Here is a 26,428-nt window from a genome sequence, read left to right on the forward strand (position 1 = left end):
TATTTTCGAGAGGCGGAGCATGTTTGAGGTCTCCACCCTGCTTATCACACACCTGAGCCGCATGCCAAATCACACACCTGTGTGATACAGCAAGCTTGGCACAGGGTGCTGCACTGAAGCCATTTTTGCGATTCCTTTCGTTGCTGGTAGATTGCTGTGATTGCATGCAAACCACAGGTGCCTCTGGCTATCTGCTATCGTGACCAAAACAACTGCAAGGTTTTTAGTGTTGCACACTTTTTGTGACCCATTTTTACTAAAGCTACCATTTTTTCCCCAGTAGTTGGTAGTTATTAACCACTCTCCTAGCCTTTTGTGACCAGAATCTGATGTAGGTTCTATCCTCATTCAAAAACCTTCCCTTTAGCGGGCCGTCTGTTCTACCTGACAGCTAAATTTTAAAGAAAATGGCAAATAAACATACAAAAAGGAAGCAACTCTTTTTGTGTTGGGATTGGACACAAATTGAAAGTGAAGTAGGGGATGTATAATTATCCAAAAGATACGCAATTCTGTGTCTACCTAGTGCATTATACACAACAGTTGAATGCTGCTATTGTTGTCAGTTCTGTTTATGCTCTACTGCTGACGTCTTCATTCTGAGTAAAGCAACTCCAAGTACCACTGCCACTTAGAGGGAATTGGGAACAAGTTCAAAGCCATTGGGGAAGCTTTGGTCTTGACCCCAGAAAATCTGCATGGGACAAACACCCTTGAAAACCAGCGGGGTGCAAGGAGAAGCAGTATATTCAGGAAGGGTGCAGCTGAAATAGATTTTCAAGTATAGACGTGTTGAACTGGGAAACAGTGCTTTGTTACAGAGCTCTGGGTGTCACAGGAAGCTATATTAAAAGCAACATGAAAGGGAGAAAGTTGGTTAAAGTACTGTAGAACACAAAATATTTCCCATTAAATTTTTGGTACTATAAATTTGCAGTCCTCATTCATGGCCAGTTTTAATAAGATTAGAAAGGAATATTTCAGAATGACAGCTCAGGTTTATCCGTTTGCACACATCCAAACGTGGTCTCCAAAGGAGGGATCATGAATGTATTTGACAAAGAGTGCTGAATGGCTGCCAACTGAAGGAAAAGAGGAAGACCACAGAGGAGGTTCATGGATGTAATCAATGAGGACATGCAGAAGAACAGGGTGAGATGGAGGCAGATGATCCACTGTGGCAAACCCTAAAGGAACTAGCCACAAGAAGAAGGTTCATTTCCAGTTTCCTATTGGCTGCTGCTGGGTTGGAGAATGACGGTCAGAGAAGAGAGCTTCAAAATCTGCTTAAAGAGGCACATACATGCCCTTCACATCATGCATCATCCCACCACCCAGCGAGACAGAATAAGCATGTAAGCAGCAGTCGGTCAACTCCTACGCAAATGCATGTTTGTAACTGAGGCTGTCCAGAAAGCAGGAGTATCAACAAATTTTGTGATCACAGCAAAATGGTAGAGCAAGGGGCAGGTGTTTAAAGGGCTCACAGCTCGCGGCATGACAAATAAAGCTTAATGAGCACATGCGAGGCATGAAATCCCAACACAAACATGGAGAAGAGGGAGCTGCCTTTATGCCAGACAAAAGTGCAGCTAAGATAAGATTCATAAAAATCTTTCCCCCGCAGTAAACATCTGTGAAACCTGAAGTGATGCATTTAAACTCAAAGAGGTACACAAGCTGTTCATGGCTTTTAATTTTAACCCCCTGAACTTGCCTGAGACGTCTTAAAATGTAATTCATCTCAGAAGTCGCCATTTAGAGAAACACTTATTGATTTGATTCTTCTAAATACTTTTCTGGTGCTGGCCTTTGTATTGATCTCATTCAAAGTTTTGGAAGTTCTGGCAGAATATCATGAGTGAAATCAAGTTTTTCATAGCAAGATGATGTCAGAAATGAATGCCTGTCAAACCTCCTCTCCATAACTTTTTATATAAATTGCACTTCCAACAACTTTCAACGTTCACACTTCTGCAAACTTTGGCTGAAATTCTCTTTTATTCACCTGAAGTGGAACAAATTTTCTTTAAAGGCTTTCACATTAACAGAAGCCTTGAGCTCAGATTTATTATCCAGACTTTGTTGACATTTTATCGTCTTTCATCGTTTGAATTTTAGGTAAATATGCCAGTGCTTTTCATTTTTGTTTGCTTTCAATATTTGTCTGTTTCAAGATTTCAGTTGTCTCTCTATTCCCTATTTTCATACTATAATACATGAGCTTTCTGTGTTCATTGTCTGGACCATCTTAATTTGTCATTTGGTGACCTGTTTTACTCTGAAAGTTACTTTTCTTATGAGCCTTATTGAGATTTTACTTCCTGCTTTTGTTTCTTTCCTTCCCTTGTAGTGGTGTGCAATACTGCAAATGTTGCTAGTGAGCCAATACCAAGTAAATACAGAGACAGTACTGCTGATGCTTTTAACCTATAAAGGTTAAAATTAAGGGAGAGCTGTGTGTCATGATGGGGGATGGCAAGAGATTAATTCAGGGTGGCACGTGCCACCCCATGCCACCAGTAGATCTGCCCCTGTTTACGACTGCATTAAAAAAAAACAAAAAAACAAAAAAACATTGTGAACAAGTTATGCTTGTTATTTAATCCAAATAGGTAAATTTTTTAAAATGTATGTGCATTACATATTAGTCAAATAACTCAAGCTTTGTTTGTTTAATTTTGATTCAAATAACTTATAATTGATGAAAAGTACAAATTAAGAGTCTCAAATAATTACCTAAGCTCAACCAAAAAAAAGGAAATCTGTAACTTCTGAAAAGTATGTTTATTTATACAGTCGGTGCTTGGTTTTGGCTCTCTCATCATGAGTTACTGCATCAGCCATGGAGGCATCTTGCAGCAGTGCTGGGGTGTTATTGATTTGATAGTGGCCTTCATCTCATCTGTATTTTGGGGTTGGGAGGTTCTGATCTTCCTCTTGAGAATACCTAATTCCCTGCAGGGTCCAGATCAGGCGGGTGGGCTGGCCAATCAAGCCTAGTAACATTATTAGTTGGTCAAACTATTTGGTAGTAGTGTTGGCAAGCTTTCAGCAGATGGGAGCATAGAGTGCTCTAAAATCTCCTGGTAGACACTGTGTTGACTTTGTACGTGATAAAACACTGATGCACCAGCAACACCAGCAGATGACATGGCATCCCAAATCACTGCAGAAACTTCACCCTGGACTTCAAACACCTTGGACTCTGTGCCTCTCCACACTCCAGGACCTTGAGTTCCTAATAAAATGCAAAATTTACTTTCATCTGAAAAAGAACTTTGGACTTGCGATGTTCTCTCTGGCTCAGCAGTGGCTCAATATTAGGAATGTAACAGCTGTAGCATCTTTTGTGTAGACGTCTTTGCATGGTGGCTCTTGATGCACTGACTCTAGCCTTAGTCCACTCCCGTGAAGCTTCCCAGACTCTTGAAATGACTTTCCCTGATAATATTCCACATTTCTTGCTATACCATTTCCTCTCCAGCTACAACACATCATCATCATTTTGTTTCTCATGAACGGCTGCGAATCTTCCCAAAGAGACACCAATGGAGCTTTTTCTTATCTTCACACTATGTTAATTTCTCATAAATCAAACATCTTGTTATACCAAGAAAGAACAGAAAAGGTTTTACTTGCAAAAATTGTCTAAACAAGCTCATTTTCTTTAACTGTTAAAAATTTGATGTTCATGTGACATTTAGTAGCCTATTATTAATCCAGTTATTACTGGCAGTATTTAAAGCCCCTGTGTTTTGTTCATCATAGCATCTCATGATCAGTTTGAGACACTGTACAGTAGCTTGCAGTGCGAGTCTGCCTAGCTGTCTATTCCAAAATGTTTCTTTTTTTTCAGACTCATTATAACGATTGGCCTGTGGCAGCGAGCCACAGTGCAGCTGGGCAAGAGAAAATGAGTCTCTTTGAAGTTCCCTCTTTTGAATGGCAACACAGATCATTGTTGTTGTGTCTTGTTTCAAACCTGGAGCCTGCATTGAAACCATACAAAGAGATTGCGCTTATTATAGCCCAGCGGCCTGTCCATACTTTTCAATTTTTTAAAAAAAAAGAGCAAAGTAATATGAATTGACAGGGTCACCCTTTAATAAATATAACAGATCCTCGTGATCAAATCCATATGATTCATCCCTGTTATTTTTCTTCTTCTGCCCATAGTTGCAATCTATGTTCGTGTCAGTGTTTCATGTTATCTGATCAGATATATGTCACTGTGCACAACACTGCATTCACTAAATATGTCTAGGCTTCACTCAATGTACATACTTTTTTTTTCCTTCTTTTTCAGATTTAACCCAGTGCATCCCAGGGAAAGATAGAAGAGCTGGGTTTCAGAATTAGGAAAGCTGGGATTCATGGAGGCCCCAGAGGCTGCTCTGAGGGCAGTTTTGGCCCATTTCTCATGGCCATATAGGTTAGCGAGGAAAGGGCTGATGTTAAACCGATCCTGATGGATGCTGGCGGTCGGCATCAGGCTGCCAGCCCAGACAGCAAGAGGAGCCCATCTGTCTGTCTAATGTCAAATGAAAAGAGATGCTGTGCTGTCACTACTCTCAATCACGTCTCCCTGAGCAAAAACAGTGACACTAATGAAGTGAACCACAGATACACAGACACAACCACAGACCCCCATAACCTCAGAGCTTTAGAACTGATCATTCCTCAGTTATGGTAAGTCCTCAATTAATTGTATTAGCAATTCATGAGGTATTTACTGTGCCTAACAGTGACTTACTGAGACGCCATTAAGAGACTAGATTACCTTCATCAAGGCTAGAAAATGAACACTTTTACCTTAAGGCTCACTTGACAGTAAGTACAAGTCATTTGTTTAAATTTGAAATGACAGTGAAAATAAAATGCTCTATTTAGTGTTTTCACAAGACCTTTTTAAATGAGGCTGCAGTTAAAAAGACATCTCAGAGGTGTTCTGTTTGATTGAGATCTGGTGATTGTGGACACCATCTGAACTTTCTGTCATGCTCAAGAAACTGGTTTGGTTTTTAATGATTTTTTTAATATGATTCATTATCCTGCTGAAAGCGACCTTCAGAACATGGGCACACTGTGTTCATAAAGGGATGGGCGGGGATAGCCTCAACTGTTGACACCAAGCAGAATGGATCAAAGCTTTTATTTTGTTTTTCACAATTTCTGACCATATCATCTGAATGTTGCACCAGAAATCAAGACTCATAACAGCTGGCAACATTTTTCCAATCTTTCGCTGTCAAATTTTAGTAAGCATGTGTGAACTGTAGCATCGGTTTCCTGTTCTTAGCTGACAGGAGTGGCTCCCGCTGTGGTCTTCTGCTGCAGTAGCTCATCTGCTTCAAGGCTTGATGTGCTGTGTGTTCCAAGATGCTCTTTGGGAAACCTTGGTTGTAAGGTGGTTATTTGAGTGACTGTTGCACTTCTATCAGTTCAAAAAACTCTGGCCATTCTCCTCAGACCTCTGCCATCAACAAGGCTTTACCCGCGAGACAACGGCTGCACAATGGATATTTCATTCTCAGTAAACCCCGGAGGCTGTTTTGTGGGCAAATCCCAGTAAATCAACAGTTTCTCAAATACTCAGGCCAGCCATAGCCTATTTTGCACCAATAACCATGCCACATTTAAAGTCACTTAAATCACCTTTTTTCACCATTTCAAACTTCAACAGGATGCTTTGACCTTATCTACACATAAATTGACTGATGTGATATTTGAACACATGTACCTAAAAAAGTGTCTGTTTTATGTTGATGCAATCCTTGCAATAATGCTAATATAGATGATAAGCCCATAAAATGTAACTCCTTTAAAACGTACTAGGAGGCATTTCAAGAGGGCTACTAAGATGAGACTTGGTTCTAGAGTACTCTGGCAACTGAAGAGGTCTCTATCACATATATACTGTCTGTCTACTGTTCCCTCATTTTAAATTCATACATAGTCATGTCTACAGTTGTACACAGTTACTGGGTCACCTCACAAAAGGGATCCAACCACTGCAAAAACTTGGGGGAAAAAATCTAAAATGCTAGTCTTGCTGTCAGAATGAAGTGATTTTCATCCATTACACTCTTTATGAGATCAAATGACCGACTGTTGTGCATGACATCCATTTTTGGTCCCAGTCCAAAGCCAGTGCCCTATGTCTTTGAGATCAGGACAATGTGCAGTCTGAACCTGGCGGGAAGCATCAGTGCAAATCACATTATCACGTTTATCAGATTTCTTTCCTGATGGGAGTGATCTCGTCCAGGATGACAATGCCCCCATTCACAGCGTGCGAGGTGCCAGTGAGTAGTTCTATAGTACAAAAACAATGTGATTCACATCCTACGGCCTTTACAGTGACCACATTTTAACTGAGTTGAATTGGAGATTTTGGGCCAGCATTTTAGAGAGACTTTGCTTTCCACCACCATCGCTGAAACACAAAAGGAGGGAATATGATTTGAAAAATGGTGTGTAGCTCTCAAATGGTTTTCAGTGACCTTACTTGTTTGTTTTGCCTTCATTTTTTTCACCTGCCTTTATGTTCATAATGATTAATGTAGTGGCGCTTTATCTTTAAATAAATGCCCGGTCAAATGTGGGATGCTGACACTATCATCAGCACAAGGGTCAGAGCATTTTGAACGGTTGGATAAACAACTTTGCTGCTAATAATGTGTGAAACTGTGAAATAGAGTGGTCCATGTTGTGAGTTTATTATGACACATTTAGATAATTGACTGGTGATTTTTTTTCACACTCGTTAAACTGAGGTGTGATGGAGGGGGAAAGGCATCACAGACACATTTGCCTCTTACTCATTAGGGCACATACGGATCAAATGACAGCTGAAGACGACAGCGCTACTGCTCAAAAAGTCTGCTCGCCAAGTTGAGTGATGAGCTAAGATGAAAGAGGAGGCGTGTAAAATTTCAAATAAAGCCTTTCTACTGTCAAAAGACAACACAGTCTACACTGACAAAGTGCTAGTTCTTGCAAAAGCAGAAAAACTGAGGAAGAGGGTAAAATGCAGTTTTTATAGACATATAAGATTGGTTAAGCCCTTGCATGAGACCTAACAAAGTGGCTGTTCAGTAGGTATACAACTGCATACAACAACAGAGTGCTGTGGATACAGTATTGACTGCAGGATAATATTTATATCTACTGGATATGTGGAAAGAATGAATGTAAGGCAGCACGGTATACAGCCCGTGATTTCCCAACCATTACCATGTGATTCTTCTGAATTTAGGGCTTCCCAGCTATACTCAAAATATTGATACAAAGTATCCGAACCTTACCTTATTTAATTGTATAGTAATAATACACTATTAGACGTGCAGGCTATATGCTTTTTATTTTATGGATATATAAAAATATTGCCAAACGTCAGCTTTAGTCCCATTTTTGTTAGCATTAGCCTTCACATAAATAACTGAATGTTTGAATTTCTCTGGAAAACATCAGTCATCTGATCAGATAATAATTAAATGTGTAATTTTTACATCTCTTTCTCTTTTTACAAAGTTAACACCAAACGTAACATGTTTTTTTAAACTATTGGGCAGGTTTGGCATATTTTAGCGATCCAATGCTATGCTAATGTCTGTTACAAATGTAATGGATTGGTATTAAATCTTCTCAGCTAATTCTGCTCAGGAAACCAATTAATTTTCTAAATCTATTGAAAGTTTTCCTTTAAAACCCAGCTGACATATAACCAGATGAATGCTTAGACAGAAGTACAAATTTTAACATTAATGGTAATCTAATTTCTTTACAAAATATCGTAGGCAGAGAGTTATTGTCTTACATCTGCACACTTAGTGTAATGAGGATCCAAATGTGAATTCAAGGCTGAATCTGAAGCAGCTGGGATGTAACACCTCCTAGAGGAGCAATGTGGGCGACAAACACGATTTTCCAAACCTTGATCCTGGTGTAAGAAAACCTGCAAGTAGCAAAGTAATATTTTTGGGTAGTTAGAGTGCCTGTTTGCATCACTGCAAGGGCTACAATCATAAAACACATAAAAAGGTAAATCTAATATGTACCATCATCACAGAAAGTGGCTGGCAAGTGGTAATAAGAAAAGCTTTTGTGGGAGACATAAAAAGCCAAACATTTGCTCATTTCCCCAAGAACCTTCACATAGTTTGAAGATTAAAAGAATTATAACATGAAGGGAGAAGATCCTGAGGCTCTTCTATGTAAAGCACGGTGCTGAAGTACAGTGCATTAGCATCCTTTTAATTAGGCATAATTAGGGTCAAAAATGAAGGCGGCTCTTAACCTCACAGGTTCATCATCACAATAGAAGATGTTCTGATAACACTAGTTTCATTTATGGACAAAAAAAGATTTTGTATCAATATTAAAATGACAACTACACATGTACAGCTAATAATCATTGAGAATTTTGTCTTTGAAAAATGAAAAGAGGGGACTGCTGCTCAGACTTAGACTCTATTGCAGGAGCTGTTGCTGCAATGCTTTTCACAGACTGAAATCTCATCAGTAGAGCAGCCAGGGGGGACACAATTTGGAAAGGCTGTTGATGGTCAGTGACCTTGAAAACTTCAGCCGGAGCCAACTTTTTTCATTTTTTTTTTTTAAGCTGACTGCTTGGCTGACTGTCCACACATTGTCCAAGTCCGCTGTTGCTGAGCTCCATAGAAAAAGGGACTCTCAGCGATAGGCTTACTGCACACAGAGAGAAATGCTGTGACGGGACACAACAGAAAGAAACTGACTTCACTGAAATAATATTCGATATTATTTAGGGCCAGTTTGCATATATGCTATGCAAATTTATTCCAGCTAGAGGGTAATACAGTCACGACTGTGGGTCTTAACTCTGGCAAAATCAGATAAATTGTAACAGAAACATAGCTGCAAACAATTCTGTTGACTTCAATCAGCAATAAAATAAAGTGTGTTTTTAGTTTTACCAAATGTTTATTAAAATTCTATGTAGTGGAAAATAATAGGAGACCAAAATGGCCAAAAACTGTAGCTGCTTTATCCAAATGCTGCTGTAATAGCCTTGTTTTGTGACCACAAGGTATTCGTTTTATTCAGAAAGAACAAGGAAAGTGACATCTTGAAGACAATGGATCTGTGTAGTTCCACTGACTTCTAAGACATTTAAAAAATGAACAGTGTTAACTGAGCTTAACACTGTTCAGATGTTTAGAGAGGGGTGTTTGGACTGCAGCAAGGATTTTCATATTTGATGTTACAACCTAGACTTTTCACCTTAACCTCACAATTATTGGACTGTAATGACTAAACTATTCCCTGTCAAGCTATTCCCTTCAGGACAGGGAACAGCTTGACTTTGAAAGGTGCGAGCCAGTGCAGAAAAGCTCGATAGACAAACTAGAGCAATTAGAGAGGCCAATGGTTATGAGGTAAAACACTTGAGATCCACTCCTCTATCGATCTGTTGTGACTTAAAATTTATCAGACTGTTTACTTTCGGGTTCTCACTGTGCATTGGGACGCTACAGTATAATGTAAGGGAGGTTTATTATAGGATTAGGCTTGGATGAAGACAGCTGCTTACTATTTGTAGTTTGCCTATTACTAGTGTACCCTCTGAGATTTGCACTCCTAAATTGCAACAGAAAACAAGAGGCCACACAAGCAACTGAAAATAGTCTGACTGAGGTGGACACAGAGTATGAAAACCCAAGTAAGATAGAGCAATGCATGTGGTTAGATAGTGATACAGCCATAGCATTTTAATCCTTAGTTGGAATTGTAATTAGTGCTGACTGTTTTCAGGAGCTCTAAATGCTGGCCATTTAGAGCCAGCATCAGTTGTCCCATTAGAGTCGTGCAAAGACCATTTGGAATAATATTGTAAATTTGTGTGCTTACAGACAAGGATTAAGTGTGAAGGTATCTTGGTTGTACAGCATTCAAACAAATTCCTGTGATAGGGAGGCGTTGACTGGAAAACGACTGGAAAAAGAGAACCTCAGATTCTTAGCTTGCTCTGAAAGCAAACAAAGAATGAGGATGTTTAAAATAAATAATACAGTAATGTTAACATCTCCAGTTCAGCTTGTGGGGTTCTGCAGCTAGAAGATATTGTGCAGTTCACACATGTATAATGAAAGGGAGAAAAGAAGGAGTCAGTAACCATTATTTATAGTCAGCATTAGCCTTGGAGGATGAAATTAAAAGGCAAACACAATGTGTGGGGCCCGCAGCTACATCCATTTGTATGACCAGGCTCCATGTAAATGAATTAAAATAACTAATTTTCTGAAGGTGGCAGCCTGGAATAAAAATGACATCATTGACTCGCTGTACACTGCCATGTACCGGTCGCTAGAGGTCGTCGTTTACCCCTACCAATGACGTAAGCCTGACGTAGTAGGAAGTGTGCTAACGATCATAACAAAATTGCAGCCAAGCTGCAACTGGCTAATCGTAGTTAATGTAAGCTATGGCACCAAGAGGCAAAAATGCAATGACTTTTCATTGACACCGAACCTCTATCTTCTGGAACCGCTGTGGTGTGGCGTTTTCAACATCCAAAACACCGAAAAAGTAAGTTGTATTGATGTCGTTGGCTCACGCTATTTAGCGGGTTAGCTTTAGTTAGCCTATAATTGAATAAACACTACCTGCATTTCGTTTCTTACTCTCTTATTCTTAAAGTTACACATATTAACTTCCTGTCAAAATTTACGTGGAGATTACAGTATGTGCGTCTGAAGTATAAGGTTGTTTACGTTCTTTTTAAATTGGTGTAACTATTAGACGCCAAACTCTGTTTTAAAAGCTTTTAATTTAAATGTGAATTTGATTGCTGTTGACATGTACAACTATCTGGCAAAGTAATAACCTCAAGCCTCGAATAAGCTGACATTTCTTGTAAATTCGGCGTGCCTGTAATCAATATAATTCTTTATTTGGTGGGATAAGTTGGCTATATTTCACCTGACCTGTAATCAGTGGGGGATGGAAATAATGAGAACGAATGTTTTCTCTGAAATTAAAAGCCAAGTTTAAGCTGTACAATCCGAACTTCACAGAAGACCAGAAAGACTCAGGGGCTTTTTTTGAGTGAGCTTGTGACGTGTGTGTAGTCTGCCAGAAATCTGAATATGAAATGACCCCTTCTTTTTACTGTTTTCATGAATGCCTGTAGAAAACATCTTTTTTACTTTCGACATTTGTCAGAGAAGCAGAAGTTGCTTTGGGGCTGGTCTGTGAAGTGCAAACAAATCAGTTTCATTTCCACTCACACTTTTTTTGTCCTGTACTTGTAACATAAACAAAGGGGTTTCTATGTTTCAGGTTAATTATAAGTGATCCTTGAAGACCTGTCCAATGTCTTCCGGCTGTCCACCTCAATCACCTGCTGTGGCAAAGTCTGAAGTAGCGGTAGAGGGAGAATGCCCGCTCCTGGCTGCCACCTTTGCCTACTGGGACAATATTCTGGGACCACGGGTGCGCCACATCTGGGTGCCAAAGGGTGACCAGTTGATGTTCCTCAGCGATGGAGAAGTAACATTTTTGGCTAATCACACACTCAATGGGGAGATTCTGCGTAGCGCAGAGTGCGGTGCTGTGGACGTGAAGTTCTTTGTGCTGGCAGAAAAGGGCGTCATCATCGTGTCTCTCATCTTTGATGGCGAGCTCAAGGGGGACAAGAACACATGTGCCTTGTCCATTATTCTGCCTCAAACAGAGCTGGCCTTCTACCTCCCCCTGCACACCATCTGCGTGGAGAGGCTGAAGCACGTTATCCGCAAGGGACGCATTTGGATGCAGAAGGTAGCCTTGACTTACAGGCATTTGGCCTTAGTGTGCACTGAAGAATAGGCAAATTATTATTCTTTATACTCATAAAACCTGCCTTTCAGCTTTAATTATTACATTTAAAGGAGTATTAACTTATCTGTCACATTTGTTGTACCCATTTGGGATTTCAGCAACATTGCCAGAATAATAAAATTGTATCCTCCGAACACAGAGGGGTTACTTAGCTAATTAGGTCTGAGGGATCCTACAGGGGAAGCTAGTGAACAAGTAATAATAGCGTTGGATAGAATGATTTAACACACCAGTAACTGGGAGAGAAAAAAAACGGCTTTAAAATGCATCACTGGAGTAAACATTCAGTTAGTAGGACCTTTCTTTTGGCTGATGCACTTGCTGTTTTTAGAGCTTTGAGGTTTCCTGGAATACTGAATGCACTGATAAAGTACTAAAAGCAGTCAACATCTGGTCAGATTTTTAACCTTGTGTGTCTTTCTATGTAGGTTGGATACTTCTTGTTCATTTCTCTCCTTTTTTTCTGTTAATTTTTAGGGTTACAATATCATCTCAGTGCTGAGCTTAGAAATTGTCCCTATCATGGAGCTGCTGACCTCTATGAAGACACATAGTGTACAAGAAGATATAGATGTAAGTAACAATTTTTCAGTCTGTTAATACCAACTGCACAGTAACTAAGAAAAATGTCATTTATTTTGCATTAGAAAAACTGGTTGGCATTGTTGGCATCATTAAATTACATTTAAATAACAAAATCAAGACAGAACCAGTAGTATTTTATCCTATATCATGTTGCCAGTAACTGAAAGGAGCTTGAATTCCAGCAAGTGAAATTTATTGACAAAACATGAGGAAAGTATTTGTCTTTCTGTGGTTTTTCTTGCTCAAATGGCTTCTTTTTCCAAGAGGTTTAACTAAACAAGGTTCTCTCCCTGCCTAGATTACCACCCAGTGTGATTCAACACATTTGCTCCCTTTTAATATGCAAATGCAGCAAATGCAAAAGTACAAAGAAGCTCCCCAGAATCTTTCACTGTCTTTTTTTTTTTTTAACACTCCACTTTCATTACAATGCCTTGCAGATATGCCCGTCAGCACTTTTGTCTTTGTTGTAGGCCAATTTTTAAAATCACTCATTTGTTTCGCTCCTGCTGTGCAGATAAAAGACACGGTGCTAAATGATGATGACATCGGGGACAGCTGCCACGAGGATTTCCTACACAAGTAAGCAATCCGGTACAGGCAAATGGAGACAGATGATGAACAATGCCCATTTAACACCCATCAACCTTCAAATGATGAGTAATGGCTCTCCACTTAGCTGAAGTTATCTCCTGAGAAAGGACGAAAAGCTTAATCGCTCTTTAGTGTCGAGAGTCTACAAAGTCCATTCTAGCAATGAAGCGCCAAATTGCTCAGAGTTGAACAGGATTAGCTCAGTATCCTGTGACGACGACAGAGCATCTGGAAAGTGGAACTTATTTGCTGTATCTGATATTTATAGCTCAGGCTTTAAGAAAGAACACACTCACTGTGTATTACTTGAAATAATCTCAGGTTTAGAAGTAATCCTTTTTTATGAGCAATCAAACAAGTCAATTCAAAAAGGCTGGAATGTGAGCCAAAGTCGATGAGTCAAAAGGTTTAAGGCCTCATATTTTTAGCGGGGAGGGATGCCGTTCCTTAGTCTCAGTTGTTATTCCTAAAAACTTTTCATTTCTAATTAGAAGAATTCTAATGAAGCTAATTGGCGCTAATCTGCATGATGTTGTCTCTGTGTTTCAGGGCCATCAGCTCTCATCTGCAGACGTGTGGCTGTTCAATCGTGGTTGGAAGCAACCCGGAGAAAATAAACAAGGTAAATGTGCTGGATTAGTGGCTCCACACAGACGCAGCATCTACATAATTTTAAATGTTTTGAAGCTTGTTGTTATGCTTGTTTGTTAATGAGCCCCTCTTGCACTTCTTTTAGTTTCGCATCAGTATTTTGATTGTCAGTCGGGTTTCTGCTTCAAGTCTGCTCTTTTCAGACTCTTTCAAGTTTTCCTCATCTTCTTGTGTTTCATACTCATCTGAAAATGAGCCTACGTTTTATTTTTTCCCCTCATCAGTCTCTGCAAAACACTTCAAAAACTGTTATTGCGGTGTGACACCTAAAATCTATCAGTCGTCCTTGAGATGCTTTTACAGCTCAATTGGAGTCAAGTAGGGAGGCTCACAGTTATCTAGAGAGGTCAGGATGATGTGTGAGAAAGCATTGTATCAACTTAGAGATTTCAGGGGGTACAAGGCTGTTTCTGCGACATTAAAAGGAACCAAGTGCGCTATCGCTTCTATCATTCTTTTGTTATTCATTGGTAGAGGTTTGTGACCATGACAGTCTTCTCAAATCTGGCCACTGAGCCAAACTCGACTATAAAGAACAAAGGGTCTTGGTCAGAAGGTAACCGAGAAACTAATGATCTCTGTAACTGAGATATGGCTGTGCTTTGTTGAGAAGAGAGAGCTTTACTAAATGAAAACCATTATGAAGGTAGCACTCAGCTACTACTTGATTCTGAGACCATACGAAACAAAATCGTCTGGTTTAATGAAATGAAGACTAAACTGTGCAGATGCTGAGCGTCACCTCATAATTATTGTCAAATGTGGTAGGAGCGTCTTATTGTGTGGATGGTTTCTCTATAAATATGGACGTCGAGAATAGTTGGGATAGAGGAAAGACACAGGCAGACAAATTCAGAGAAACCTGATCCAGAGTTCCCCTCAGGCTGTAGCAGAGGTTTACATTTCAAGACTGACCTGCAGCATAAAAGCATCTCTTGGGAGTGCTGAAAATGGCTATGCACTCATCATCCAACCTAGGTGAGCTTGAACAATTCTGGCAAGAAGAAGAGTCTTTTTTTTTTTTTTTAAGTGAATTGATTCAAAAGTGAAACAAATTGTGAAAAACTTAAAGTATGAAAACTTTCTCCATACAGTGTGTTTGAAAAACCACTTTAAATCTCCAGGTATCTGATTTAAAGAAAGATTAGTGGTGCACAAATATTGCAACTCCAGTTTTTCCCAGTGAATATCAAAAGCACGCACTGCATTAATTTGTAGGTTTCTTGTCTCGAGGCCCAAACTGAACACCAATTAAATAAAGATTGTTTTTTTACATCAAGCAACCAGCCTCTAGCCTTATGTCAGATTTAGGTGGTTATTAACCAACATGTGGTTTCTTTAGTAAATTTAGTGCTGACGTATAGCTTCTTGAATACAGTGTACATGAACCCTAACTACCAAAATATAGTACAAAAAAAGCTTTTGCTGCATAAATTCTTCAGTAAATAATCAGACCCGGTTATCTTCAGGCCTCATTAGTTAGAAAGTCAGACTGTGTGTTGATAAATCTGACCGTCTTTTACAGATTGTGCGGACTCTCTGCCTCTTTCTCACTCCGGCTGAGAGGAAGTGCTCTCGCCTCTGCAGGGCTGACGACTCCTTCAAGTATGACACTGGCCTGTTTGTTCAGGGTCTGCTCAAGGTAGCCACCAGCTCTTTCTCATTATACAGTACACTGTGGTTAGAATTAGGATCTGGCTATTGTTTTGTTTTGTCTGCTGATTTGATGTCGCCCTTGTTTGTTGCTCTGACCTAATTTCTTTTTCATATCAGGGACATAATTCAATAAGACTTTCCCTTTTACACTGCATGAGATTCAGATCTGCTTTGAAACGTACAACCAGTGTGACCATGCAAAGCAAAACATGGAGTAGCTACATATTTGGTCATAATTCTGACAGACACAATTTTAGGTTATGAAAGAACATATTCAAAAAGAAGCCTTTACTTAAATATTTCATTTATAATTGAAATGGTTCAGCTTCTCTGTAAGCTATAAAATGAAAGTTTTAGACTCTAAACATTCATTTTTTTTTTAGACTTTTTCTTTGCTCTTGGATCTATACGTCATTGACAATTCCAAATATGGTCATCTCAGGTACATCAGGTGTACCACCCACCTGCTGTTTCAATTTGTTGTTTTGTGTCAATCAGAAAAAGCTGGCTTTAAAGGAAGGAAGATGATTAAAGAAGAGCTACGATGGTTTGTTTCTGACAGAGGATGAACTGAGGGACTGCAGAAAGTCTTAGCATAAGATTAATAAGGATTATTTTGAAATGTGAATTGTGCAGAGCTATTCAAGTCCAAAAATAAAAGTAAGGACTTGGAAATGAGTATAATAGATCTGCTTTTATGATAGTCCATGGAAAAGATTAAAGTTAAAGGTGTCTACACATTTTAAAGCCGTGTACAGAAAGTTAAAAAAAAAAAACAGCAAAAACCATAAGAGTCATAGAGGGTTGCTATTGTATATTGTAGAGCAAATGCAAAATCTGCATCTTATACATTTCTGAAATAGTAAAGAAACTGACCAAGAGAAAAACGACTAAAGCTTCTGTGTTTCTAAACGTTAAATTATGTATTAAAGCTGATCTGCATGTTGTATCCTATGGATATGATTGTTCTTTACCAATGTGTTGCAATTTACTTTTATGTGCATCAGAATTTCTAATCTAAAACTTTTTGCAAGCACCGAGTTTAGCTTTTGTGCTCACAGGTGCAAACACGAGCAATTCTTTCACCTTTTTTCCCCATTCTTAGGACTCGACCGGCAGCTTTGTTCTGCCCTTCCGCCAGGTACTCTACTCGCCCTACCCGACCACACACATCGACGTGGACATCAACACAGTGAAACAGATGCCGCCGTGCCACGAACACACATACAACCAGCGGCGCTACATGCGTTCTGAGCTAAGCGCGCTCTGGAAGACGGATAGCGAGGATGACATACCTCCAGATACAGTCATTCACACTGACGAAACCTTTACACCTGACCTGTAAGTGATACTCATATATGTTGTATTTTACAGATGTACTCAGTTAGGCATCATATAAGCTTTAACCTGCCAGCTCTGTAATATAAAGACAGTTTAATTCCCACTACCAGTGCATCACAGATTTGCATCCTTACATGCTCCTTTTGGTGACAACTATAAATGTTTAGGGCTTGTGTGAAAACAAGGATGTAACATTTAAGTTGAAGCTTCCTTACACTATACTTAAAAACCTCTAAAATGAAAAGCACTAATGCGATAACCTCTGTGCTCTTTTTCTTAGGAATATATTTCAAGACGTCATGCATAAAGACACTTTGGTCAAGTCATTTATAATTGAGGTAAGAATCTAACAAAAAAATTCATCTCTCATTAAATATAAACTGCTTTAAGATGAAGAAATTAAAGATGTCAGTCTTCGTGACATATTGATATAGTAGCCCCATTAGTAATGTCATAATTAAGTGCAGAAAAGCAGTCCTCTCTTTGCTGTCATTTAAAATAAAATAGAAATAATGATCAAATAAGAAAGGGCCATATCTTCTGTGGTATGAAATGAATTTCGGTGACCATATACATTGCTCCGTGCTTTATCTTTCCTAAGATGAACTCATTTGTGACTGATTGTTGTATGAGCCAGTCTGCAAAATCTTTCCTGTAATTGCTTAAATAAATCACATGTTTTTGCAGGTATGTGTCATCTGATTTTTGGCTCACAGTCAGCTCTGACTCAGAGAGATGAAAATTCAGCTTTCACTCTCCAGCTGTTATGTAGGAGATTTGTACATGGCGTCTACTTAAAATATCGGTGGATTTAACATTACACACAGTCTTATTTTTTTTTTTTTAAATAAAAAAATTGGGTTCAGTTTTAATTAGATTTGAGTCATAGAAATGTTCAAGGATTTCAGTTCATGAGCATGAAAACAGAACAGTTCCTGTCTCATTGACTCAAACTTATAATTAGCAAAAGTGATGCTGAAGCAGATTTACAGTGTATGCTATTAATTAATACTTGTTTTGTAATCACTGAGTTGCTGGTTTTTAGAGGGTTTGTTGTGTAATCACCAATTAGAAGATATTTTTGCATTTATGCCCCAGCTTCACTCACAGATGGCTGTATGCAACCACCAGAGCGTAGTTGTAATTTTATTGCTGTGTGTATTATTGTGAAGTTAAAAGTGGTCGAGTCACTGTCATAGCTGGTGAGAAAATCCAGATCAGATGTGTGCCTGGCTTTACGGCAAATATTTGAAAGCCAAGTGGTCACACCCCATCATTTGTTCACCTGAGAGCCATCTTAGAGCTGTTGCTGTTGTTAGGAATCTCCCCCCAAGACGGTAGCAACAGCGTGATTGTTTCTCAAGGTTAGCACAAAGGAAGGGAGGAGTGTATTATTCTGCTCTTCTTCCAGCAGAGCCGCGGCTCCGACTACTAATTGACATCCTGTCTCGTACCCAGGTGTTCATGCTGAAGCCAGGCCTGTCCCTGCGGAGCACCTATCTGGCCCAGTTTCTGCTGCTGCTCCACAGGAAGGCCCTCACTCTGCTCAAGTACATCGAGGACGAAACGTAAGAGCTGTCACTAATAAGTCTTTAATCCAAATAAGAAAAGAGATTACCGTGTGGCACTCAGAGACACTGCACCACAGGAAGATTCAAGAAAATCCCCAAAAGGAGAGCTGATGATTTCCTTGTTTTCAGCCATTGTTTTTGATTCGACTTTGCATTCTAGCTGCTGACCTTGCTTTGACCCACCATCACCGCTGGGCATCCATAAAGCACACAGCCAGAAGTACCCTAAAGCCCTGTTATCAAAATAGTAGTTTCAGTTATTGTTGTCTCCAGGGTTTTGCTGTGCAGTAGTGAGGGTGCAGCAAGCTTGGAGGGACAAGTTACCAGAAAGTGGATAATTAGGATTTACGAAACATTTGATGAGTTTGAGTGAGGACCCAGATGAAACCAGTCTCAGGACATGATCGGGTAGATGGACAGTGGGAGAGGAGAGACGGTACCACGATGAGCCCACACCCTCAGAGTACTAAACCAAAACTATACAGGAGGAGAAGTGTCCCTTTATCGGTGATGTTAGATTGAAAAACACAGGAATATAGACAGCTCAGATTCAGCTGACTGCAGGTGTAAGCCTACACTTAAATCAAGATGAAGAGGAGTGTGTCAAGAAACGCGCAGAGTGGAACATAAGGTCAGGGGAACATGGGGGTTGGCTCTTTGCAGGAGAAGTAGTGCAAAGAATACAGACACTGTTCTGCTGAGCAGGAGGCAAAAAACTCCTGTGATCAGATGAGTCATCCTTCACACTGGTCTCAACAAGCAGGCTGTGATGCATTTCCCAAGGAATCTATAGGTCTGAGTGCTTGTTTTCCCCAAAGTGCTGCTTTTGGAGGGATTTTTTTCTACTATGCATTACGTTCACCCTTTTGCCCATGAGCAGAAAGCGCAAACATTGCTGCTGTTGGCTTAAGCGATTACATCTAGAACTCATCTGCATATTGTTATTCTACAACAGGCAGCAATATATATCCCCAGCTTTCAGGGGATACCAGATGCTAGTCAAAATAATGTATTTTGCAACCTTCTACCTAAGAGTGCTTATCTTCCTAATGTGTATTCGCAAGGTTTAACACATATAAAGCTGTACTAGTGACATCAGAAAACCTTCCTTAACAGCTGCTATCCTTTCCCCAGGACTGATAGAACATGGAGATTATGTTTTAATAACATAGTCACTAGTAATCTGTTTTCATAATCTGCCATTCTGTTTTGTTCATAGAGTCTGTATAAAGGATGGCTGTAGCAGCAGTGACATATCATCCAATAGTTTGTGAATAGCATGTAATGAAGATGAAGCTTGTCTGCGGACTGGAAACTTATGAGTTGTGTCATATCGTCAACCAAGGCACAAGTTTGACTTTGCAGGCAAATGTTTTCCGTTTCCAGTTTGCGTGGCACTTTTTCCAAGTTTAACTGCGGCTAAATGATGCGAGTATATGATTAGTGTTTGCAGACAAGTCAGCGTCTTCCCTGTAAACTACTGGCGACTATGGCGACCTGCTAGCAACCGAAGCTAGGGGATCACTGACTGGTCTCTATGCCTAGCAATTCATTTCATTGCAACACCCGGCGACCACTTGCCAACCACTCAAGGAGTAATGATTGTTGCCTCTCGACCAGTAGTTGCTAGATGGTTGCTGACTAGTCTGTTGGCCCATGCGTCTTGGGCGTGAGCATCCACAAACCGTATGTGTGTGCAGCAATGACACAGACACCTGTTAATTTAAATTTTGCTCAACAAACACAGAGCACAGACTTTTTGGACTAGAAAATAGGCAACATTATTTGTCTGATAGTTGGTTAAAAATGCTCCAAAAGATGCCACAAATACAACTGTGGGCAGCCTGCCTGCTCTGCAAAGCTTTCAGGCCTCCTAATACTGTAATCTTTGAGCCTTTTAATTTTAAGCTAACCCCTGTATAGCTTACTGTTGTCATATAAAGGCCGTTATTGTTACTTTTATTTATGTATTTTTGTACCATGCTATAAACCCACCTGTTTCTGCCTCATTAAGTTTGGCATTTAAATATTGAAAGATGGCCGTATCCACTGCGATGTGACGCTTCAAGCTGAGCATTTTCACTGTCGCCATCTTGTTTGTGACACGAGTTTTTAAAACTAAGGATGCATCTGCATGTGAAAATGCGCTCTTATTGGCTAATGACTTGTGACAAGTTGCTACTCTTGATAACCCTATATTGCTAATAAGAGGAAATGTGATAAGATCTTTACTCATCCTGAGGACAATTTTTGTGCCTTTTTAAATAAAAGCTGTAAAATATAAATAGAAAGGAGGATTAAAAACAAGAGGCAGATTAAAGAAAAAGTGGAAATATAAAAATGTGCTGTATCTCAAATGCATGACTAGTGGTGTAAATGGGCAGAAAGTGACAGAATTTTCATAATATTGATGCTGTTAGCAGCAGATGGAGGTAAGAGATGGCAAAAAGCAGAAGAAATGAGATAATGGTGTAATCCACCTATCCAGTAAAGAACAGATGAAATGGTCTAAACAGTGTAAAGTACTGTTGAGCACATGATGAGTTTCAAAATGTTTATAAATGTCCTGACTACAGGATGAGGAGGAGTTAAGTAGTCTTAATAGCCACAGGCTGAAAAGATCTCCTGTAGCACTCGGTCCTGCACCTCGGGGCAATGAGCCTTTTACTGCTTGTGCTTCTGACACTTCTAATGACTGTAATTTACTAAATGAACTTCATGTTTTATTCAGTCTGACCTGAAACAACTGGGTGCGTAAAGTTATCAGGAAAATATTTAAAGAGGAAAAGAGCTCTAGAATGTTTTCTGATTTTTATACAAGTTGAAGTTTTATTCTGTTTTTGGAAACCAGAGGAGTCACCCTCTCTTGGCCTGAAAAAATGCAGGTTTAAGGCAGTTTTCAAACCCAGAACTTCGTACTACATCGTTTGTACTGTCTATGATAGAAGTCTGTGAGGACTGGGCGCCAGTTTAGCTCACAGCATGAGCCGGCGACCATAGGCCACAAAGACCAAATGCAGTGGCCTGACCTTGATTTCAACCCGCGACCCTTTGCTACATGTCTTCCCCCGCTCTCTTTCCCCACCTTTCCAGTCAGCTCTCCACTGTGTTATCTGTTGGACGCAAAAAAAGAAGTACATGACTGTTAGACTACTTTTGGGCCCAGCTTTAAAACCGGCGCCACTTATTGCTTTACATAAAACATTATTATCAGTGTTGAATTAGACATTTCTCATCTTTTCCAGTTATTTTCCAGAAAAGTTGGAAAGTTGTTCCGTTTAACTGGTACCTTCACATTTACTTCACTCCGTTTATATTTAAACAGTGGCCCAACTTTTTGAAAATTAGGTTATTTGGAAGCTGCTGAACACTGATGAGTTTGAATAACTTCCCCTCTTCCATTTTTACCCCATATCTTCAAATAGTGTGCCTGTATGCGGTGGAGAGCACAAAATGTTTGTCCTGTAGTTAAGCAGCAGTAAAATGTGTTTACATTGTGATAGCTCAGCTGAAGGAAAAAAAAAAGATTGATTCACTTTTGAGGCAATTTGTGCCTTTCCTTTAATATAGTGCATCAAAGCTTTAATGCAGATCCAACAAACTGTGAAAAAGAGGGCTGAAACATGAATAGAATACATCTTATGCATTTAGAAACCAAAGATTCCTGCGGTGTACTACTCTTTACACCCCTGAAGACATAAATTTAAAGTGCTACCACACAAGAGTGCGAAAAATGGTGAATGGAAAAAATTTTATGACATCTGCACATATGTATCTGCTGGGGGCGGTTAGTAGAGATATGTGTGCGGATCTTTTTTCTTCTGCTGAAGAAGTAATTTATCAGAAAGAATACTGAATGCTTGCTTGTGCCAGCTTTTCCAATATTAGCATTGGCTTTTCTCTGCAGAATGTGTTTTAAAAGAACATGATTTATTAATAAAGAGAGGAAAATAATTTCAGCTCTAATATGTGTAAGGTGTAAGGAGGAAACTGGGGAGAGGCCGACTTTGTAGCCACACAGGGTGATAAATCTTCAGCATCCTCCTAGAAGGACAGCTTCCCCATCTATGTAGTGCATGAATAATGTTTTTGAGAGGAAATGGTGCACAGATATTGCGTTACCTTCACAGGTTACCACAGCTAAACTTCTGAAAGGGCTCTGGAAATTGCATTTTCCTCTCATCATCATCAAAACACTAAATGATGTTTTTATGATCGCCATTTGATCCCTGAAAATAATTTCTCGTATCTCTGTTACCTCCCGGGCACAGAAATGTGACAGTAGTCCAGGTTGCAAGGTGACCTGGTGGCTTATGGTGGCCTCATTCCATACTAAAGCTTTAATTAAGGCAGCGCGTGTTTGAAACCAGTACTGAAGCTTTATGCTCCCTATATGCTTTAATTACCTCCCCCTTTTGCTTGGTTAAGAAAATAAATAAATAAAAGGGGACATAATTGTATGTCCAGTCACACTCTGATCCCATCAGGCTTATTTTACCCATGTCTGGTTCGTGTCCAGGAGCGCCTTCTTAAGCCCTTCAATTCATCTGAGACTCTAAAGTCCACCATATTCCTCAGGCTCGCTGAATTGTTTCATGCCTCCCACCCGGTGGTGACCTGGTCATCGCTCCATCTGGGCTTGACTCATCTCCTTCTGTGCTCCACAACAGTTGACTGACCTTCCCCAACTCCCGTTGCTTCTACAAATCATTACTTTGATTTTTGCTCCCCTCCTGTCCAAAATGCTTAAACTGAGTCCAAATGAATTATTTTGAAGCCTACTCCTTCCAATGCATAAAAACCGCCCAAACATATCTCACTCCAGAGACAACACTAACTACACAAGCAAAACCATTATTTGTGGGCTCGTGTGAAAGCATAAAACCGGTCTTGTTTATGGTGCCGTTGACAGCCTGAGGTCTAAGGGCATACTATTTTACAGGTGCCTTGACAAGGCTGTTTATGCTCAGGTAGCGTGCTTTAGCAGCATACATAATTCATCATGGCATGGCATTCCTGTGCACAGCTGCAGCCCAACTAAATGCTAATGCAAGTGCCCCGACCCTGAGTTTTATAGGTTAACAGTTGCATTATACTTCAACGTGTCCACGTCTCTCTCCACAGGCAAAAAGGGAAGAAGCCATTTCGGTCTTTGCGCAACTTAAAGACAGACCTGGATCTGATGGTGGAGGGAGACCTGAACATCGTGATGGCCTTCGCTGAGAAGCTGAGGGCCGGACTTCACTCATTTGTGTTCGGGAAACCGTTCTACACGAGCATGCAGGAGCGAGATGTACTCACGAGCTTTTAACTTTCACTCGCACTTTGTATTGTTTTAGGTTGGTGACTTTGTTACATGAAAGCATGCGCGTTGATGCAAGGCTACCATCATGTGCTGTGTCTGTTTCTGCTTTACTGAAAGAAGTAGTCTTCGCCTTCCTTTTACTCCTTTATCAGACTGATTGTTGCTGCTGTTATGAGCCATCACTATTAAACTTTTGTTAATAGTTTTCTTGATCAAGAATACTGTCAATATGTTTTCAGTAGGCTGATTCTCTGAGGGATGGAGTATTAGTGTTTTCTCATTCTTCTGTTAATAGAGGATCTGCATTAAGTTATTGTTAGAATTGGCTTAGGTGTCCACCGGGATGTTTGCAATTTAATTTAAAATGATATTTATTCAAACATGAGTTATTCGTTTCTTCCCTGCCTGCATCGTGCAACAACCTCCGCTGGCCTTTGAACCTCTGACACTTGCCTTTTTTCTTTTTTTTAATTATCTTTGTTCAATTAATGTGAGCGGTGTCGATTGCCTGACTTTACAGAAAGGTTATGTAATCAAGGCGCCCATATTTCAGTATGGACAAAGACAAAAGCACTGTAAATTAAATCTCCTCGTAATCCCTCCTGACAGACTCAATATGTGTGTTTAGTTGCCATTACTGAATGCATTTCCCAGTTGTATGTAACATTGATTTTTTTTCCTTCCACAGTAACTGCCTAGTTATTGGATTGTTGGAAATGCCCAGCTTTACTGCAACCCTAAATTTGCTGTGGTCTTAAAATCTTGTTTGCGTGGCTCTGTAATAAGCTTACTCGATGTTGCGCCATATTACATTTTTATTATATTTTTAATCTTAAACTTTCTTTGTACTTGCAAATTGGAATTCTTTTTTTATTTGTCTAATTGTACATGAACTTGTGTACATTAGTTCATGAATAATAAAAACAGTAATAACAAACAAAGAAGTATCTGGTTGTAAATCTTTGCCCTTCCAAGCTCCTCAAAAATTAAGGTCTGAAAGCTGAAGGTCCCTGATAGTAAAGGCTGATTCAACTTCATATTTTGACAATAGCATAAGGTTTAAAAGCTGAGATGTTTCAGGTAATCAAATAGTTTTTCATGCTTCTTAACAAAAACAGCATTAATAAGTTTCAGCAGTTTTTATTTCAATACTTTTGGTTAATTTTGCAAATGTGTATTTATGTCCAAATGTATTTTACAATGATTAGCTTATCAATATATTTTCATTTTCTATTTGATATTAACATTTAAAGAGGCAAAGAAATTAAACTCTTCTACAGCTGACTGGTTAAAAATCTGAAGCTGAAGCTTTTTAAGGTGTCTGTTCTTGCAGAGGACTTTATCAGCTTCTCATCATAAGCTCGATGCTTCTCTTAGCTATGCTGTGTCGTGCCAGGCAACTACTAATATCTGCCAGACATATATATCCCATAAGCTTTAGTGTGGAATTTCACAAAATAGCGTGCAAACACCTGGTGTTCCCAGGAGATGAAGCTGGTGCATGTGCAGAGCCAGTTCTGTTTTGGCAGGATAGTGTGCAGCAGCAGACGTGGTAATTTAAAAAAATAACAATCTGCAGGGTCCAATTATTACCTTTCTTAACCATGTATCAATTTCAGGGACATAGGGTGTGGGGGCCTTCAGTCTATCACAGCTTTGGGCACGAGGCAGGGTACACACTGAAGAATTTGCTGAAGTCCATCACAGGGCCAATACAGAACGACCAAAACCATTAATGATCATGTTCACACCTACAGCCAATTTAGATTCACCAGTTAACGAAACATGTCTTTGGACTGTGGGAGGAAGCTCGAATACGCAGAAAGAAGCCACACCGACATAAAACGAACGTGCAAACTCAACATAGAAAGCCCCCAGCTGACCTGCAGATTCAAACTCAGGACCGCGAGGCGACAGTGCGGTCTACTGCAGGAGGTATCGTTCCTGCAGGAGCCTCTTCCACTTTGGGCCCTTCTGTGGCACTTTTTGTCATACTTTGCGTTTATTGACTTTGCCTCAGTTTCTGCTGGAAAGTAGAACATTTGCAGTTCTTGGCATTATTGGATGGATAGTAATGAAATGTCTTGCAAAGTATTACGGCCCCCGATATGCCGGCACCATTAAAATATTGGATTATGACCAATGAGCTTGCAGCTGTACTTGTTTTTAGATCGTTTCCAAATGTGTGCATCATTGTTTTGTTTAAAGCAAAGCTGAATATAGCTGAGAGTGCAATCCCATCTAGTGGGAATGTATATGCACCATTGATAGCTGGGGCCTCTCTCTCATCAGCAAGTTTTACAACTGTGCTTTTGGAAGTGCTCCCAAACATCACTATGATTTTTACTGGCAAGCTCAGTTTGATTGGCTGATGAACACGAGAGTCCTCGATGTATTTGAGTGTGCCAAATGTACTTTAGCCAGTCAGTAATTGATTTCCTGAGATGAAGTGGTTAATAAATCCAAGTTATAATATCAGGCAAAGTGTTCACAATGAAATCTGATACTCTGATGAGACCGAGTGGAGGTCTTCAGTATGCAAAGAGAGCCGCACCGGACCTAAGACCCTGAGAATACACATAGCTGATCCATCAAGCGGATACAGTAAACACCAGTGGGCCAGTGTGAGAGCTGCCTCGGTGTGTTTCAAGATGTTTTTGCTGAATAACATTAATGACATTTGAATAATGCAAAGCTGCTCAGTGGTGTCAGACAATGAGGCCTGAAGTGGATGCCTTCGTAAGCTAACTGCACCTTCTTTTAGATTGGACCATCTTTAAAAATAAAAAACCTGCTTTTTGTAAACCATTGGAGAAAAAGAAAGACAATTTTGAAGTTCATAGCCCTTCTGTGATTGCCT

General features: G+C 39.8%; 1 protein-coding gene across 1 annotated transcript; it reads left to right on the forward strand.

The window, feature by feature from the left end:
* Positions 1 to 10,387: 10,387 nt before the first annotated feature.
* c9orf72 (C9orf72-SMCR8 complex subunit) lies at positions 10,388 to 24,448 on the forward strand. The gene is made up of 10 exons (XM_063499747.1): positions 10,388 to 10,572; positions 11,326 to 11,805; positions 12,343 to 12,438; positions 12,968 to 13,032; positions 13,594 to 13,666; positions 15,221 to 15,337; positions 16,457 to 16,692; positions 16,973 to 17,030; positions 18,151 to 18,260; positions 23,388 to 24,448. Exons 2-10 carry the CDS (start codon positions 11,359 to 11,361, stop codon positions 23,572 to 23,574), a joined length of 1,389 nt encoding a protein of 462 aa, XP_063355817.1. The 5' UTR covers positions 10,388 to 10,572; positions 11,326 to 11,358; the 3' UTR covers positions 23,575 to 24,448.
* The last annotated feature ends 1,980 nt before the right edge of the window (positions 24,449 to 26,428 follow it).

Source organism: Pelmatolapia mariae, linkage group LG16_19, assembly GCF_036321145.2.
Source record: "Pelmatolapia mariae isolate MD_Pm_ZW linkage group LG16_19, Pm_UMD_F_2, whole genome shotgun sequence".
Classification (NCBI taxonomy): Eukaryota; Metazoa; Chordata; class Actinopteri; order Cichliformes; family Cichlidae; genus Pelmatolapia; species Pelmatolapia mariae.